This window comes from Gouania willdenowi, chromosome 9 (assembly GCF_900634775.1).
Source record: "Gouania willdenowi chromosome 9, fGouWil2.1, whole genome shotgun sequence".
In the NCBI taxonomy this organism is placed as follows: Eukaryota; Metazoa; Chordata; class Actinopteri; order Blenniiformes; family Gobiesocidae; genus Gouania; species Gouania willdenowi.
The window spans coordinates 8,421,728-8,438,069 of NC_041052.1; the positions used below are offsets into that span (position 1 = coordinate 8,421,728).

General features: G+C 35.0%; 2 protein-coding genes across 9 annotated transcripts in view; one reads left to right on the forward strand and one right to left on the reverse strand.

Moving 5' to 3' along the window:
- Nucleotides 1–12: 12 nt before the first annotated feature.
- On the reverse strand, nucleotides 13–9,808 carry rfc5 (replication factor C (activator 1) 5). The gene is made up of 12 exons (XM_028458479.1): nucleotides 9,627–9,808; nucleotides 7,933–8,170; nucleotides 7,089–7,153; nucleotides 6,692–6,828; nucleotides 6,046–6,125; nucleotides 4,246–4,319; nucleotides 3,840–3,999; nucleotides 3,661–3,742; nucleotides 2,778–2,907; nucleotides 2,618–2,695; nucleotides 412–466; nucleotides 13–335 (listed from the first exon to the last, which is right to left on the reverse strand). Exons 2-12 carry the CDS (start codon nucleotides 7,977–7,979, stop codon nucleotides 236–238), a joined length of 1,008 nt encoding a protein of 335 aa, XP_028314280.1. The 5' UTR covers nucleotides 7,980–8,170; nucleotides 9,627–9,808; the 3' UTR covers nucleotides 13–235.
- ksr2 (kinase suppressor of ras 2) overlaps nucleotides 9,678–16,342 on the forward strand; it is a 152,406-nt gene continuing 145,741 nt past the window's right edge. For 4 of the 8 annotated variants that reach the window (XM_028458470.1, XM_028458471.1, XM_028458475.1 and 1 more), the window contains exon 1: nucleotides 9,678–10,438. In XM_028458470.1, the coding sequence (XP_028314271.1) occupies nucleotides 10,265–10,438 (174 nt within the window). In that variant the 5' untranslated portion in view covers nucleotides 9,678–10,264. The remainder of the gene's footprint in view (nucleotides 10,439–16,342) is intronic. The other 4 variants (XM_028458472.1, XM_028458473.1, XM_028458474.1 and 1 more) reach the window with 1 other exon arrangement.

Sequence of the window (16,342 nt, forward strand, 5' to 3'; positions counted from 1 at the left end):
AAAAAGCTGGACTTGTAGGAAAACAAATGTTTTATTAAAGATTTCAATAAGTACTGTTTGTATGTGATTTGTTTATAGATCTATACACTTGCTAAATAATCCCACACAGGTTCATTAACCCAACTCAATTAACACTGACTTGATGGAAATTGGTCGTCACGTTGCACAAGCTGCTGATCTACAAACAGATGGTAGTGGGCGGGGCTTCTTTGCTGATGAAATCCAAAAGTTTTCTTCACGAAGCTTCGTTGACCACCAGATCTCTCACTGCCTGGAACGCTGCCACCATGGAGCTCAGCTGGATCTTCTCACTGGTTCCTGAAGCCAGTCTGTGTCTGAGGAGCAGATGAGAACCACTAAACAACTGCATTGACTTTCATTAAAATGTACAGCGATGAGTGTCACACGTACTCGATGTCAGCTAACTTGATGAGCAGCTCAATCCGTACAGCTGGAGGGAAATCCACTTGGGAAAAGAAAGAATCACATGGGAATTATTTTAACACTATTATCCTTGAATATAAAAACACATTTTACCTTTGGGGTCAGATTTACCTCCAGAAAATGATTTTCAGAGAAATTGTAGGCCAAGTTTTTGTGTAAAGCACTTGTTTATTTGTTGAATACATAAATAACTTGATAACGAAACCTTGACCTGTTTTCTAGCGCCACCATCAGGCCAAACCTCTAAATTAGAATTAAATGATCTTGAATAGTTTTCATTCATATCTTCACAAATTTACTGACATTAATCCTCCTATTATCCTCATATATTACTATAACACATTTGACCCTTGGGGTCAATCTGACCCCAGAAATGTTGGCCAAGCTTTTGTGTGAAGCACTTGTTTATTTGTTGAATACATAAATAACCCTTTGATAATAAATCATTGACCTGTTTTCTAGCACCAAAGCAAGGCCAAACTTTTAAATTAGAATTAAACTATCTTGAATAGTTTTCATCCAAATCTTCTCAAATTTACCAACAACATTAATGACTAGGGGTGTCCCGTTCTGATATCAGCCAGAAAACAAATATCGGATTTTATTGTTTTTTTGGATTTCTTTTTTCAAAACTTCTATTTTATTTTGTTATTTCTTTTTTCAATCATAAAATATTTTTTATTATAAAAGGTTCATTATATGTAATCCATTGGTTTATAATACATGGATCTGTTTTTTTATTTTTTAATAATCATACCCTTCCTAACACTATAAAACAAGTAATAAAAGTATGTATGATTCGTGCTGATAACGTGTCAATAGGTGGGTTAAAAATGCAGAATATTGATTAATCATCTGATTAGAAGCTTCTAACTACACTTTACATATTTGATGAGGTTTAAAGTTAAAGCTGGATATGATAAGTGTTGAGCTGAATCTTTAAAAAAAATCTATGAGAGAACTACACTTCCCAGAGTGCATCTCTAGGAGGAAAATGGGCTTCTGTGTGACCTGAGCAGTCATCATCACTGAGTTGGAGCACCTGAGATGGACTGTGGGAAGCTCAGTCACGCAAATACGCTTCAGTGGAAAAAACACTCCATGGATTCAGTCCAAAGACGCCAATGGTCAGTGAAATGTTCATTTATTGTCATGGTCTTTGAAACTCTGCTTAATATGTGGCGTTGAGAGAATTTGCACTAAGACATGAAATTCTAAGTATGAAATTCAAGTGTTATACAAAAATTCAGTTTAAATGTTAAAACTTCACTGAAAATGTGAAAATGCTTTTCTTTGACATCTAAAAAGGCTGTTTAAATGTTTAAAATGGTTTAGTTTGTTTCTGTCTTTAAGAGGTTTACAACCTAATGATTGAAAAGACAAAAACAAAAGAAAAATACAAGTAAATTCAGTCGGAAATTTGAGTTGTTCTCTCATCCTTTGGAAGTTAAACAAGAGGTGGACTTGACAATAACTATATATGCAATATATATATATATATTAGTGGTGGGACTCTAAAATCTAATTAATTAGGGACTTGTAATTAATCTCGATTAATCGTATAACAACATTTGACACGAGAAGCAACGTTGTTACCAATTTAAATGGATTTTGGTTTATGACGAAATCAATGAAAACAAATGAGCTTCAACAATTTCATAGGGTTTATTATTTTATTATTCATGCTGTTGGTGGTGAATCATACTGTATATACTGTACATGTATATTTAAAGTCATATTTTAAAGCTTCTGGATACAATTTTTTTTTTAAAAATCAAATAAACCCATAGTGTAAGCATCAAAAATCAATAATTTGCTCGAGGAAAAAAAAAAGATAAAGTTGCTTCATTAAATATTTCCATCTATTACTACATCTATTATACTCTACTCCAGTATCATGAACCTCTAAAAAAACACATTTTCTATCCATACAATTGCATTAACTTAATTAATTTTGTTTTTATTTAAACTGAATTACTTCTTAACGTGTATTCTCTGTAGAGCCACGAGATGAACAGGTTTTATTTAAATGCAACATTTAGCCACTCGTACTGTTATATTATTATTTAAATGGTCATTTTTTAATGTACAGAAGCTTGTTTAAACTACTTTAAGGCAACCAAATAAAAAAATAAACATAGGATAGAATGAGGGCTTCTGCAGAGCTTCTTACCTCTGTGTACGAGCAGATGAATGTCTGTGAGAATATCGTTGAGGGCCAAACCTTTCAGAGTCTTCAGCTGAAGGATTTCTAGGAACAAGCGGCTCAGGAACCTTTAGGAACACTAGTTGGATTCTAGGATCAACATGTGTAGATGTGAACTGAAGGATACGTTTGTAGGCCGTGGTGAAGTCTTGGTTGAGGCACCAGTCGAGGATGTTGGCGATGTCTGAGCGGAGCGGGTGACCCGTGCACGTGTAAACCGTTTCCTCACTCACCTTATCGTACGCCATGCTGGTGCTCTGAAACAGATTTCTGAATCCGTTTATTTTCATTATCTCATTGACGTTCCCTAACTCATTACTGGCTTTTAAACTTCCCAAAATCGTGTCAAAAATATGATTAATGGAGTTAAATATTGATATTATTTTTCATTTTCTGCATTATTTGCGCTGAAGGCATGCACTGATATCACCCAAGGTTCTGTTTGCTAAAGTTGCTACATATTAGGCTACAATAAAAAAATGAAGTCTAAATATATTCACTGTCATATTGCAAATTTTGCTTGATTTTGTAAAAAAAAATATATATATATATATATATATATATTTTTTTTTTTTTTTTTTTGTTTTTAATAAAAAAAAAACCGATATTGCGATTTCTGCTTTAGGCAGTAAATTCCATTTTTTTATTTTTTTTATTTGTTTTCCTGTTAGAAATTTTTTTAATTTTTTTTATTTGTTTTCCTGTTAGAAATTTGCTATGCTGATAAAAAAATAAAATGAATAATGATTAGCTACATATTTTAATTATTGGATGAGAAATGCACAGAACAGGCAAACAAAATGAAACAAATGGAGCATCAATCTATCATCTTAGGTTTTTAAAAATTGAGCAATAAAACGTGCAAAATATCTGTAATTTGTGATCCATGAACAGATTATGTGGCAGTTTTGAATATATTTTGAAGTGAAATGAATGAAATCCAGTTTGTCACTTGAACAAACCCAGAGCCATTACTAAAAAAGAAGAAAAGTGTAATGTGAGCAGTTTACCTGCAGTATGTTGAGCGATCGTCTCATATCACCAGAAGATAACGTCACGATTGCCTTCATTCCATCAGGAGTGATGTCGATACTGACACAGAAAGAATAGCAAGCTGTGCTAAGATTCCACCCAAAAATAAATAAACTGAACATGTTTTATTGTTGAAAAAAAATAAATCCCTACTCACTTTTCCTGCTGAATGACAAACTCTAGGCGTGGGATCATCTGGTCTGGAGATAATGGACCGAAGCGGAACCTGGTGCAGCGGGACTGCAGGGCCGGGATGATTTTAGACAAATAATTCCCAATGAGGCAGAATCGAGTGTTTTCTGTGTATTTTTCAATCACTGAGATGGAAAAACAAAAGGAAACAAGTTAAAAAATATTAGAATAAATTGTTGGACATGAGCTATATCATGTTATACAATGCATTTAGACTTCTAACAGAAAACAGAGGAAATGCATTTAATTATATTATGACAACAAATGATTCAACGTTCTGTTTCTACATGAATATTAAAGTTTACAAGCAGTCTGCTGCAGTCACATTGTTAGGCTGGGAGAACCTGCAATAACAGATGGTTTTGGCTCACCTCGTCGCAATGCATTCTGGGCATCCTGGGTCATTGCATCAGCCTCGTCCAGTATCACCAGTTTAAAGCCTTTCCTGGAGCCAAAGAAACAGAGTGAAAACAAGTGAAGGGGACGAGTAATTCACGTTCTGAAACTGACAAAGTCATCTGAAATCTCTCTTTATTTAAAATCATAGAAACCTCTATTGCAGCGATTCTCAACTGGTGGGTCGGGACCCAAAAGTGGGTCGCGGACCTGTACTGGGTGGGTCGCGGACAACTAGTCAAAAAAAAAAAAAAAATACTCAATATGCCTTTTATTTTTAAAGAAACTTTGCTGTGAAGTGCATGTTGCACAGGAAAATATATAGATTTGTTTTAAAAAATACATATTTGTGTTTTCAACAGGATTTTTTGAAAAACTTAATTTGGTTGGTTTAATTCTTAAAAAAAAAAAAAAAAAAAAAAAAAAAAAAGGGTCGTGATTTAATGACCGTGGAAAAATGTGGGTCCCAGGGTGAGACCAGCTGAGAACCCCTGCTCTATCACATGTTTACACAATAATTCACCCCCAGGAAACCGTTACTGAATGTGATGAGTCAGCTGTTCACAGTAATATTATGACTGCACTGAAATCTGAAAAGGCTCTGGTTCAAATACAGGTTTAGCTCAACTGGTGATCATTTTACCTGGTGACACGTCCAGCAGACGCATTACACCTCTATTCACTTTCGTACAAAACATGAGGGTGGTTCGGCCGTTAGCGGTAATTAATGGTTTCACAGATATTGTTTTGGGACCAAATGACACATGTTCATGAGAGCGAGCGTCGAAAGACTTGTTAAAGCTCTCATGACGTAATCTCGAGTGATTTTAGCGAACCATATAAATGTCAAACTTTGATATATCGGCCCGCTGAACTTTATTTGGGGTTAATCAGAGTCACTTTAAATGGTGACGGGTGTGTGCTGACTCCACTTTAACATGAGTTTGAATGTAATTGGTTATAACAGGGTGTGCACATTTTTGCAACTTCACTCTCAGTTTTTTTAATTTTTACTTCACGTCCCTGAAAGGTTTCAGTCTGTTTTTCAATTGTATTGTACAGGTAACGGGTCACATTAAAGGTGGAAAAAGTTGTGAAATTATTTATCTTGGTGTCTTTTATCACAAAAACCTGGCATTTGAAGAGGGGGGTGTAGACTTTTTATATGCACCATATTATTTTATTTTGAAATCAATGAAGCCGACGGGCACACAGCCGTTTAGAGAGAGAGAGAGAGTTGCGACAACGGAAGTTCGAAATAGACTCAAATAGTTCCCAGGAACTTATTGGCGGCCAATGGCAGCGGCTGTTCTCAAAGCGAACAGCGAAACATGCACATTACTCCACGAACACGTCATTTTAAACGCTGATATTTTCACCACGTGTTTAGTTTTTTTTTCTTTTTTTTTTTTTTTTTTTATTTCGAATGAGTAAAAAATAAAAATAAAGAAAGCAACATTTTGTAGTATGGACAAACAATGAATGAGATCATACAAACAAGCTCTCAAATGTGAGTTTTTCCTTGCCGTAGGAGGGTCTAAGAACAGGGGATGACATTTATTAACCATTTGCTTAAGTCCAGCAAACAAGTCTGACGGGCAAAAAAAAAAAAAAAAAAAAAAAAAAAACGGGTTCAGCAGGTCAGGCTTTTTAAAGATCGGCCAGAAAATTCCAATCGGTGCTCCATTAAAAACAACTGAAGTTAGGAAATGTTGATGGAAATTTGGCGTCCCTACAAGTGACAAGTGTCGCATCTAATATATTTAGAGTCTTACTTGAAGATGGTCCTAGTGCTGGCAAAACTCAGAATGGGACCTCGTACGACATCAATACCCCTGTCATCAGACGCATTTAACTGGGAAACAAACACAGAGTCAGCGTTGATCAAAGTGCTACAGCCTTAAAACAACTGGTGGCCCACAATTTTATTTTGTGTGGCCCTAAAACTCACCAAAACATAAAAAGAAAAAAGTAAATATACACAAAATTACTAAAAAAAAACAAAACACACAATTACAACAGAATGCACAGAAGGGCAACAAAAAAGAAGACTCCGACAAAAACAACAAAAAAATAAGCAAATCAAGAACAATAGAGTCCAAAACGCACAAAATTACTCATAACAACAAACAATTCACAGAATGACAAAAAAATATATACAAGGCAACAACAGAAATACACAAAATTACTCCAAAATCATGCAACATGACCGAACAAATGCAAATAACGACTCAAATAATATACAAAACAAACACAAAATGAGAGAGGGGGAAAAAAGCAACAAAAACAGACTTTAGATAAATCTTCAGATTGGTCCTTATGCTGAGATGATATTACTATATTGTGGCCCTCGGATCATGGCCCCACTGTGCTTAAAGTTGCCCATGAATCTAAATATAGAATGAAAGGGTTTGTGTTCACCTCCAGCACCATGGAGTTGAACTCTCTCTCCTTGTACAGCTGTCTGGCACAGGCCAGGATGGTGGAGGTTTTTCCTGTTCCTGGGGGGCCGTAGAACAGGAGGTGAGGAAGCTTGTCCTGGCTGATGAATCTCTGAACTGCAGAGAAAGAACGTGGGATTAAAAAACGTCAACATTTGGAAAATTACAGTGAAGACGTGAAGTATGACTTTGAACATTTATGATTCCATGTTCAACATTTTTTGACAATAATACTAATAATCCTACGGTGCATTCATCTGCAAATCCCACGGCATAGATTGTAGATAAAGTAGGATTAAAGTCCATTGACTTTTACTGACAAACGTTTTAAATTGGAAGCACTTAAATAAAAATAAAAATGGTTTGTGCATACACACTTGTACTCAGGATGTCTTGGTGTGAGATCAGATCATCCAGCGACTGCGGTCGGTACTTTTCAACCCTGAAATATAGAAAAAAAAACACAATCGCTTTATTAAAACACACTCTGATAAATAACTGTAAGTTTATAGTTAATTCTTTGTTGCAAAATGATCCAACTTTGCATTGGCAGGTAAAACCTACAGCAGAAGTGTATTAGAAATGTATTAATTTTAGGCCATTTAAAAAAAAAAAAAAAAAAAAATGTTAAATGTGAGATTATGTTTAGAACAAACAATATGTTGGTTATATGTGAGAATAATATTTTATTCAGCGGAGGCGTCTACTCACTATGCATTTATTTATTTTGCGTAATAAAAGAAAGAAGTGACAAGTGTCACCTACAGCAGAAGTGTATTGGAAATGTATTAATTTTAGGCCATTTTTATAAAAAAAAATCTGTTAAATGCGAAATTATATTGAGAAAAAATAATGCATTTGTAATCTGTGAGAATCATGTTTTGATTCGGCGGGGTGTTTACTCACTATATATTTCGTTCTTTCGCGTGACAACAGAAAGAAGTGATCAAATTGGAGTTTATTTACTATTAGCAAGCAGTTGAAATTACACCACGTTGAAAAACAGGAGAGAAAACAGTTTTGCAACAATTAATCAGTCAATTTCGGATTTTGTAGAATACTGAACATTTTTCCCGTTTTTTCTTTATTTTTAAAAAAACACCAGTTACAGTATACCCACAAAACATAGCTCACATGCAGCGCTAGCTAAAAGCGTCCATTCTAATGGGCCATGATGCTAAGGCTAAAGCTAACAAAGTGAACGTTCATGGTTGAACTCACCATGGCAGGTTTCTGGTCTGCAGCGGAGCTTTACTTGTAGAAGACATGAGTGAAGAGTGATGGTAGAAGCTCGTTTCTGAAGAGTTTTACAGCACTTTATCAGAAGGGCTGCGTTTGCCGCGCTCCGTACCCGTACGTACGTATGACGTCACTACGTAAAACCAATCAGATGTCAGAGTCACCGTGGACGCGGAAGACAGGAAAATGCGTTTTATTTTTCTTTGGGATCTTCACTGATCTGTTAAAAAATAAATAACAAAAGCAATAACAAAAGTTTACTAAAAAAAACAAAAATCTTTTCAATAAAAACTTAAATAAATAAATAAACATTCTCAACCAAAGATAAAGTGTTCAAATGCAATTTAAATGTTTGGGTCTCAATTTGCGTTTGAATGCTTTTTTTTTTTTGGAAATATTTATTTTGATGGAAGTAGACTATTTTGAATGAAAAGTTTATTTCTTTAAATGGAAGTGATTTTTTTTTTTTTTATTAAAATACGGTGGCAGTACTAGTTTTTATTAACAAATGTAAGCTTTTCAGGATTTATTAAAGAAAAAATATGGGTTAAACAAATTGTATTGTGCGATAACAGACAAGCATTATGTGATATATGGACGCCTCCTGGTGGTCTATGAGGTGATGTGCAAAATGATCAGGTTTTAAAATTTCGTTTGTTAGAAAAAATGTCTAAAAAGAAAAAAGGTTTTCATTTATTTATTTTAATAGCCTAAAAAAATAAATGTCATTGTTTTTTTTTAATTTTTAAAAAGATAAATGTGTTTTTTTAAAGCCTAAAAAGATAGTTGTATTGTTGTCTTAAAATCTATATATATAACATTTCAATTCGTTTTTCTTTTCTTTATTTCTTCTTTTTTTCATTTATTGTTTCAAATTATTTTAAAGATAAAACAGTTCCAGGATGCCAGATCATTTTACTTGGTCTTGTGAAATGACAGCAGAGTAAGTAGGTTGAAATATTCCTTGCGTCATTGAGTGTTAGTTGCCATAAAGACAAGATGACAAATATTAAATATTAATACACATTCCAAACCCATGAAATGAATAATAAATAAATAAATATACCTGATGTAGGCAAAATACTGACATAATGTTAAAAATAAATAAATAAAATACATATACATGATGTAGGCTATGAGTAGTCAAAATGCTGAAATAATGCTAAAAATAAATTAATATATAAACTTGATGTAGGCGATGTGAGCAGCCAAATTATCAAAATAAATAAAATAAATAAACCTGATGTAGGCTTTATGAGTAGTCAAAATGCCGGAATAATGCTAAAAATAAATAAACCTGATGTAGGCGATATGAGCAGTCAAATTCTCAAAAATAAATACAATAAATATACATGATGTAGACTATATGAGTAGTCAAAATGCTGAAAAAATGTTAAAAAAATAAAATAAATATACATGATGTAGGCTATATGAGTAGTCAAAATGCTGAAATAATGCTAAAAAATAAATAAATAAAATAAATAAACCTGATGTAGGCTATATGAGCAGTCAAATTCTCAAAATAAATACAATAAATATACATGATGTAGGCTATATGAGTTGTAAAAATACTGAAAAAATGCTAAAAAAAATAAAATAAAATAAAATAAACCTGATGATGGCTATATGAGCAGTCAAAATGTCATCTTTCATTCAATCATGTTAAAAGTTCCCACCTAGGCCTACAGACTGAGTCCGCTTGCTGTGGTAATCTCGCGAGAGCGGCCCCTCACGGCGGTGCCTGGGCAATGCGTTGCTGTTGCTGTTGCTGTGGTTTTGATTGACAGGAAACATGTCGGTGTGGTGGGAGCGAACCGGGATGCAGCAGCAGCAGCTACCACCAGGAGAACCAGGGAGAACCTGCACCTTATCCGCACGGCAGCAGCAGCACCTTTAGATGGAAGCCCGCAGGCTGTGCACCTGACGTGGACGCGCAGGACAGCCTCGACATCTGTGGTTTTATAGAAAAAAAAAAAAGAAGAAGAAGAAGAAAAAATCATCATCAGAATCGAAGGAAAAGAGGGAGACCCGATGGATGCCGTGTCAACCCGTGCAGCACTGTTCGGTAGCTCCACGTCGTGTTGTATTTAGGGACACCTGGATGAACCAGCAGGAACTACGAGGACTGTTGTTGCAATGGAGGCTCAAAGCCCGTCTCTGAACCTCCGCTCCATGGCGTTCTGCGGCTCCTAATTTATTTCCTAAATTTCTATTGACATTTTCTCCTCCTTTTCTTTTTTTCTTTTCAATCACCCCCCCCTTAATTTTTTTAAGCACAAAAAAGGGAGAAACAAGGTCTTCGGCTTGCCAAACTATGAACGAGGAGATGACCAAAAGCGAGGAGCAGCATCTTAGTTTGCAGAAAGCCTTGCAGCAGTGCGAGTTGGTGCAGAACATGATAGACATAAGCATTTCTAGTTTGGAGGGTTTACGGACCAAATGTGCCACATCCAACGACTTGACGCAAAAAGAGATCCGAACGCTGGAGGTAAGCTGCAGCACAGCCACAACAGACACAGAAACCCTGACGCGCGTCTTTAACTCCAAATCCACGCAGGAAGGAGACTCGGTACATGGGATTTGTGTTCCCAAGGCCACGGTGCTTGTGTTTGTTTTTATGTGTGTGTGTGTGTGTGTGTGTGTGTGTGTGTGTGTGTGTGTGTGTGTGTGTGTGTGTGTGTGTGTGTGTGTGTGTTGTGATGGATGAGGAGGCCACGCACGGGGCTGCAGCAGTGGGCTGGTGTGGACTTGCGCATTCTGCAGGTGGCGTGGATGGGAAGGGAAGGGAAGGTGGTTCTTCTCTTCTCTTCTCCATCACAATAATATGTGAGGGGGTCTGAGGCCTATAGTCAGCCCGTGTTTACAAGCCCCAGTCTGCGCATCTGTCAGCAACAATCCGGACCCGAGCGTTACGCAAAGGAACGACCAGATTTACTGAACCTGCTCCAAAATGATCCTCATCCTCATCATCATCATCTTTAGCCTGTGGGATATCCCATAAATTACATAATAGTGCTGATATTTTTTTATTTTTATTTTATTTTATAGATAAGATACACAGGTGCAAAGCAGTCGTTCTCAACCTTGCGGTCAGGACCCCATTTAGGGTCGCGAGACACTTGGAGGGGGGTGTCACTAGATGTCTTCAGGAAACTACAAATTTTTTTTTTGAAAACAATTTTAGCCCATTTGTGCTTATTTTTACCCTTTTTCTGCAACAACGCCAAACTTGCCGTATTTTAACCGATTTTAATAACTTTTTCTTGCCCTATTTTTGCTCCTTTTAAGGCATTTTTACTTCATTAATCCCATTTCTGCCACTTCTCCATCAATTTTAAATGCCTTTTCTGCACATGTTTTCCACTTTCAAGATATTACATTTTTTGGCCACTCTAATTTGCAACTTTGAATACATTTCTGTCATTTTTAAAATCCCATTTCACCACCTTTGACACAATTTCTGGTCACTTTGAACCCATTTTATGTCTGATTAAAACATGGATTTATATCTTTAAGATGACTATATACTATGGCCCAGAATCATAGAACAATGAATCATCATTTTGCTGACTTTATGGATGGGCCCCAAAAAGCTCTCCTCTTTATTCCCACTTATAGATGGCCCTTCAAGAAACTAGGAATGTTTTTTGAACATTTTAAGCCAATTTTTCCTTATTTTTACCCTCTTCTGCAACTACGCCAAACTTGCCATATTTTAACTTACTTATATCTTAACTTTACTTTTTCTTTCCATATTTTTGATCCTTTTAATGCATTTTTGCTACATTACTCCCATTTCTGCCACTTCTCCATCAAATTTCCATACTTTTTCTTGAATTGTTTTCACATTCAAGACGTTGTTGACATTTATAATCCCTTTCCACCACCTTTCCCACCTAATGTCACATCTTTTGACCCATTATTGTGATTTTCAATGTCTTTTCACCACATTTCATGCTTATTTTTGCAAATATCACAACATTCACGATTTGCCAGTTTTACCCCCCCCCCCCCACTTTTCTGCCACTTATAAGCCAATATTGACACTTTAAACCCTTTTTACCACTTTTCTTTTTTTGGCCAATCCAAATTATAAAAACCAATTTCTGTTGTTTTTATAATCCAATTTCACCACCTTTGCCACCATTTTTGGTCATTTTTATCCAATTTTATTACTGATTAAAAAATGGATTTACATCTTTAAGATGACTATATAGTGCAAAGAATAATAAACTTCCTGGATAACATTGGATATTATTCAGATACTGTAAATAAATAAATGTGGTTATCACAGATTCATAGAACAATGGACCATCATTTTGCTGACTTTATGGATGGGCCCCAAAAATCTCTCCCCTTTATTCCCCCTTATAGATGGCCTTTAAAAAAAATAGATTTTTTTTTTTTAACAATTTGAACCCATTTTTCCTTACTTTTTACCTTTTATTCGTAGCTACACCAAACTTGCCACATTTGAACCTATTTTCATCACTTTTTATCTCCATATTTTTGCTCCTTTTAATGCATTTTTGCTACATCACTTCATCAAATTTCAATGCCTTTTCTGTAAATGTTTTCCACCAAGATATTTTTCCACTCTAATTTGTAACTTTTTTACCAATTTCTGTGGTTTTTAAGTAAGTACCCTTAAAAGCAACTCAATTACAGTAATGTGGATACTTATAATCCATTACTTTCACCTTCGATATCCTTATCATCTTCATTAGCCTGTGGGATATCCCGTAAATTACATAATAGCGCTCATATTTTTTTTACACTAAAACCAGTTCAGACAACCTCCTCAACCAGTGACAATCTGTTCCAGGACAATAAAATGACCATAAAATGAGATAAAGTCAGAAAAAACCCCTCAGTCTGAACCTTTTAATCGTTGAGGGCCGTTTATAATGTGTTGGTAATGTATCTGGAGTTTCAAACAAACAACATTAAGTGAGATAAGGACTTCATAAAGTCATCAATGTGTGTCTGTGAGGCAGGGAAAACCCAGGGAAAATCTATCTGAGATATGGATTCAAAAATAAATACAGTAAGAGTCCATTGAGTGATTTAAGTGATGTGGTATGAAAGGATAGAGAACAACTGGAGAGCTTAAACCTTTGCCTTATATGTTAAGTGGTCGCCAGATGCCTTCAAGACACTACAAATATAATTGGATCCCATTTTTGCTTATTTTTACCCTTTTTCTGCAACTACACCGAGCTTGCCGTATTTTAACCTGCACATTTTTCCACTTTCAAGACATTTTCTGCACTTTCAAACACTCTCCACCACTTTTCTCACCTAATGTCACACGTGTTGATCCATCATTGTCGCTTTAAACCTCTTTTCACCACTTTTCACACTCATTTTTGCCAATTCAACCACATTCACAATTTATTATGTCCATTATTTGCCAGTTTAAACTAACTGTTGTTAATAATATTGACACTTTGAACCGTTTTTACCACTTTTTCTGTCAGTTTTTGACACTCTAATTTGCAACTTTTTGAAGTTCCATTTCACCACCTTTTCCACCATTTTTAGTCACTTTTAACCCATTTTATTTCTGGTTAAAACAAGGATTTACATCTTTAAGATGATTGTATACTACATGGCAAATAATGCCATATTTTTGCTCCTTTTAATACATTTTCACTACATACTCTCATTTCTGCCACTTCTCCATCAAATTGTTTCCACTTTCAATAAATTTTTGTCACTTATAAACTCTTTCCGCCACTTTTCCCACCTAAGGTTGCATATGTTGATCATTATTGTCACTTTTAACCTCTTTTCACCATTTTTCTTGCTTTTTTTTTGCCAATTTAACCACATTCATGATTTGTCATTCCCATTATTTGCCAATTTAATTGTTCATTCTAATTGTTGCAATATTGACACTTTGAACCCTTTTTACCACATTTTCTGCCTGTTTTTGCCCACTCTAATTTGCAACTTTTAACCAATTTTTGTAATTTTTAAAATCTCAATTCACCAACTTTTTCACCATTTTTGGTCACTTTTAACACATTTTATTTCTAATTGAAACAAGGATTTACATCTTTAAGATTACTATATACAGTGGCACAAATAATAATAATTTTCCTGGATAACAATGGATATTATTCAAATAAATAAATAAATGTGGTTTTCACAGATTCATAGAACAATGGACCATCATTTTGCTGACTTTATGGATGGGCCCCAAAAATCTTTCTCCCTTATTCCCCCTTATAGATGACCCTGTCCTCACATGACTGTTCTTCAATGTTCATGTCTGTGTTCAAACACCTTCAGGTACAGTGGGGGTCCCTGGTCGATTACACCTTTATTTTGGGGGTCACAGGCTGAAAAGGTTGAGAACCACTGTATTAGGCAAACCAGAGTCCAGATTACCCATTGTCTGTCTTTCTGTCTATTTTCCCATTGTGATGGACTGGCACCCTGTGATATACTGTATATACATGGGTGATGTGGACCAAACCTCACAATCTCAACATTTTTTCTTAAAAAAACGATATGCGATATGAGTCTCGATATTTTTTAACTCTTACCAAATAACAAAATTCTGCATTAAACAGTAACTGTGCTTTTCATGCTGTTCTGAGAAGTAGCGAAAGCAGTGACTCCTAAGACAAGTACTTTAATACAAAATAATCTGCAAAATTAAAAATATATCCTTCTAGACAGTATTGGAATTTTCAATATTGTCAAAATAGAAATCTCAATATATCTTGAATCTCGATATATTTCCCAAGCCTAGTGTTAGGCTAACCAGAGTCTCCAGATTGCACATTATCGGTCCATTTGTGTGTGTTTTCCCATTGTGATGGACTGGCGACCTGTCCGTGGTGCATACACTGCCTCGTGCCCTTTGAGTACTGGTGAAATATATATATATATATATATATATATATATATATATATATATATATATATATATATATATAGGTACTCAAATAATGCTAAAGGATGATTAAATATTATACCTATTATCTCTAACCAGGGCCGTGCACATGCTCACGTCCAGATTAGATTAGTTTGACCACTCTTGGATTTATTGTGCAGATATCTCCGTATGATTTATTTATTTATTTTTTCTAAAATGAGTTTTTCTAATTGTTTTATTGTCACAATACTAAGGCTTCAATGCATACACAGTATGACTTATTTGTGATATAAAAACATTTCTAGAAGCCATAATTAATCCCTAATATGATTGCTACCTTTTTGAATTTTATTTTGTATGTGTTCACCTGAGCCTGGTGTGGGCGGGGCAAGGAGGCTATTTTGTTGCCATGGTGTTGGCGCAGGTATTGTTCATTTGGATTAATACGCAAACAGGTTTTGACTGTGTTTGGTTGGGTTCGCCTGTGCTCACCGTTTAGGTTGAAATCTAGTGTATATATTATAAAAGTCTGGTATTATTAATAAAATAAAGCAGCAAATATATCAAAGGCAAAGGTAGGCATTTTCATTTTAATCCATAACCGAGTACACGTGAAAAACAATCCCTGAATTCACCAGTAGTGTACTTGACAATGCTTATCCAGTCTTTCTGGTTCAGGTGCTCCTAATCTGTAAATATTTTGTCCAAAGGTTTTTTAGGCTTTTTTTTTAAATAGATGTTTTTTTGTTTCTTCTACAGAAAAATAATTCCTATCTTAATCTTTTTGGCTCTGGTTTTGCTGAAAGGAGAAACTCCCACTATACGGTAGCGCCGCACACATGCCTGAACATAGGCTTGATTTACAGCAATTGTTTTGCGTCAAATATACCGAGATAAAATATGACCACTTTAACATTAATTAGGCAAAAGTTTTCTTTTTCATGTTGTTATTTTTATTTGACTGGAAAATGCTGAAGGTTTTCATTAACATTGATGTTTTCAATTCTTGATTTTACCCTAAAGCACTTAATTTAGTATTTTAAAAGTTGAGACACACAGCTTGTGTCACCTCAGTATTTGATCTAAAAATGCAAACAAATCAGTCTTTTTTTTTATTTTTTAAAAAGCTGCTGAAATTTTGTGTAAAATAGATTAGTACACACATGTCAACATGTCATTTACTTACAGTAGTTTGCCATTACCCACCTACCAGACTGCTTTATCATTGTTTTTAAGCTGCCTGTGTATTCTGGTTTATTTACACAGTCCAAAGCATGCATGTTACGTTACCTTAAGTCTTATAATTAATCACTGGATGCTGGATTTCTTTTTTCGATCGTCTGTGTTAGCATTGCAATGGATGGATGACACTGCAGAGATGCCTTAACGAAACTGGAATAAACTGTATGTCAATGTAACTCTGAACAGGATATGCAGCTATAGAAGAAGGATGGATACTTAAACATTTCACTTAACTCCATACAGATTGTGTCATGTGACTGT

Excerpts from the sequence above, each read along its gene's own strand:
- rfc5 (XM_028458479.1), bottom strand. The coding sequence starts at position 7,979 with ATGTCTTCTACAAGTAAAGCTCCGCTGCAGACCAGAAACCTGCCATG. Across the intron at positions 4,000-4,245 it reads CCAGAATGCATTGCGACGAG|TGATTGAAAAATACACAGAA; the intron begins GTGAGCCAAAAC and ends TTTCCATCTCAG. Across the intron at positions 2,908-3,660 it reads GATCGCTCAACATACTGCAG|AGCACCAGCATGGCGTACGA; the intron begins GTAAACTGCTCA and ends AATCTGTTTCAG.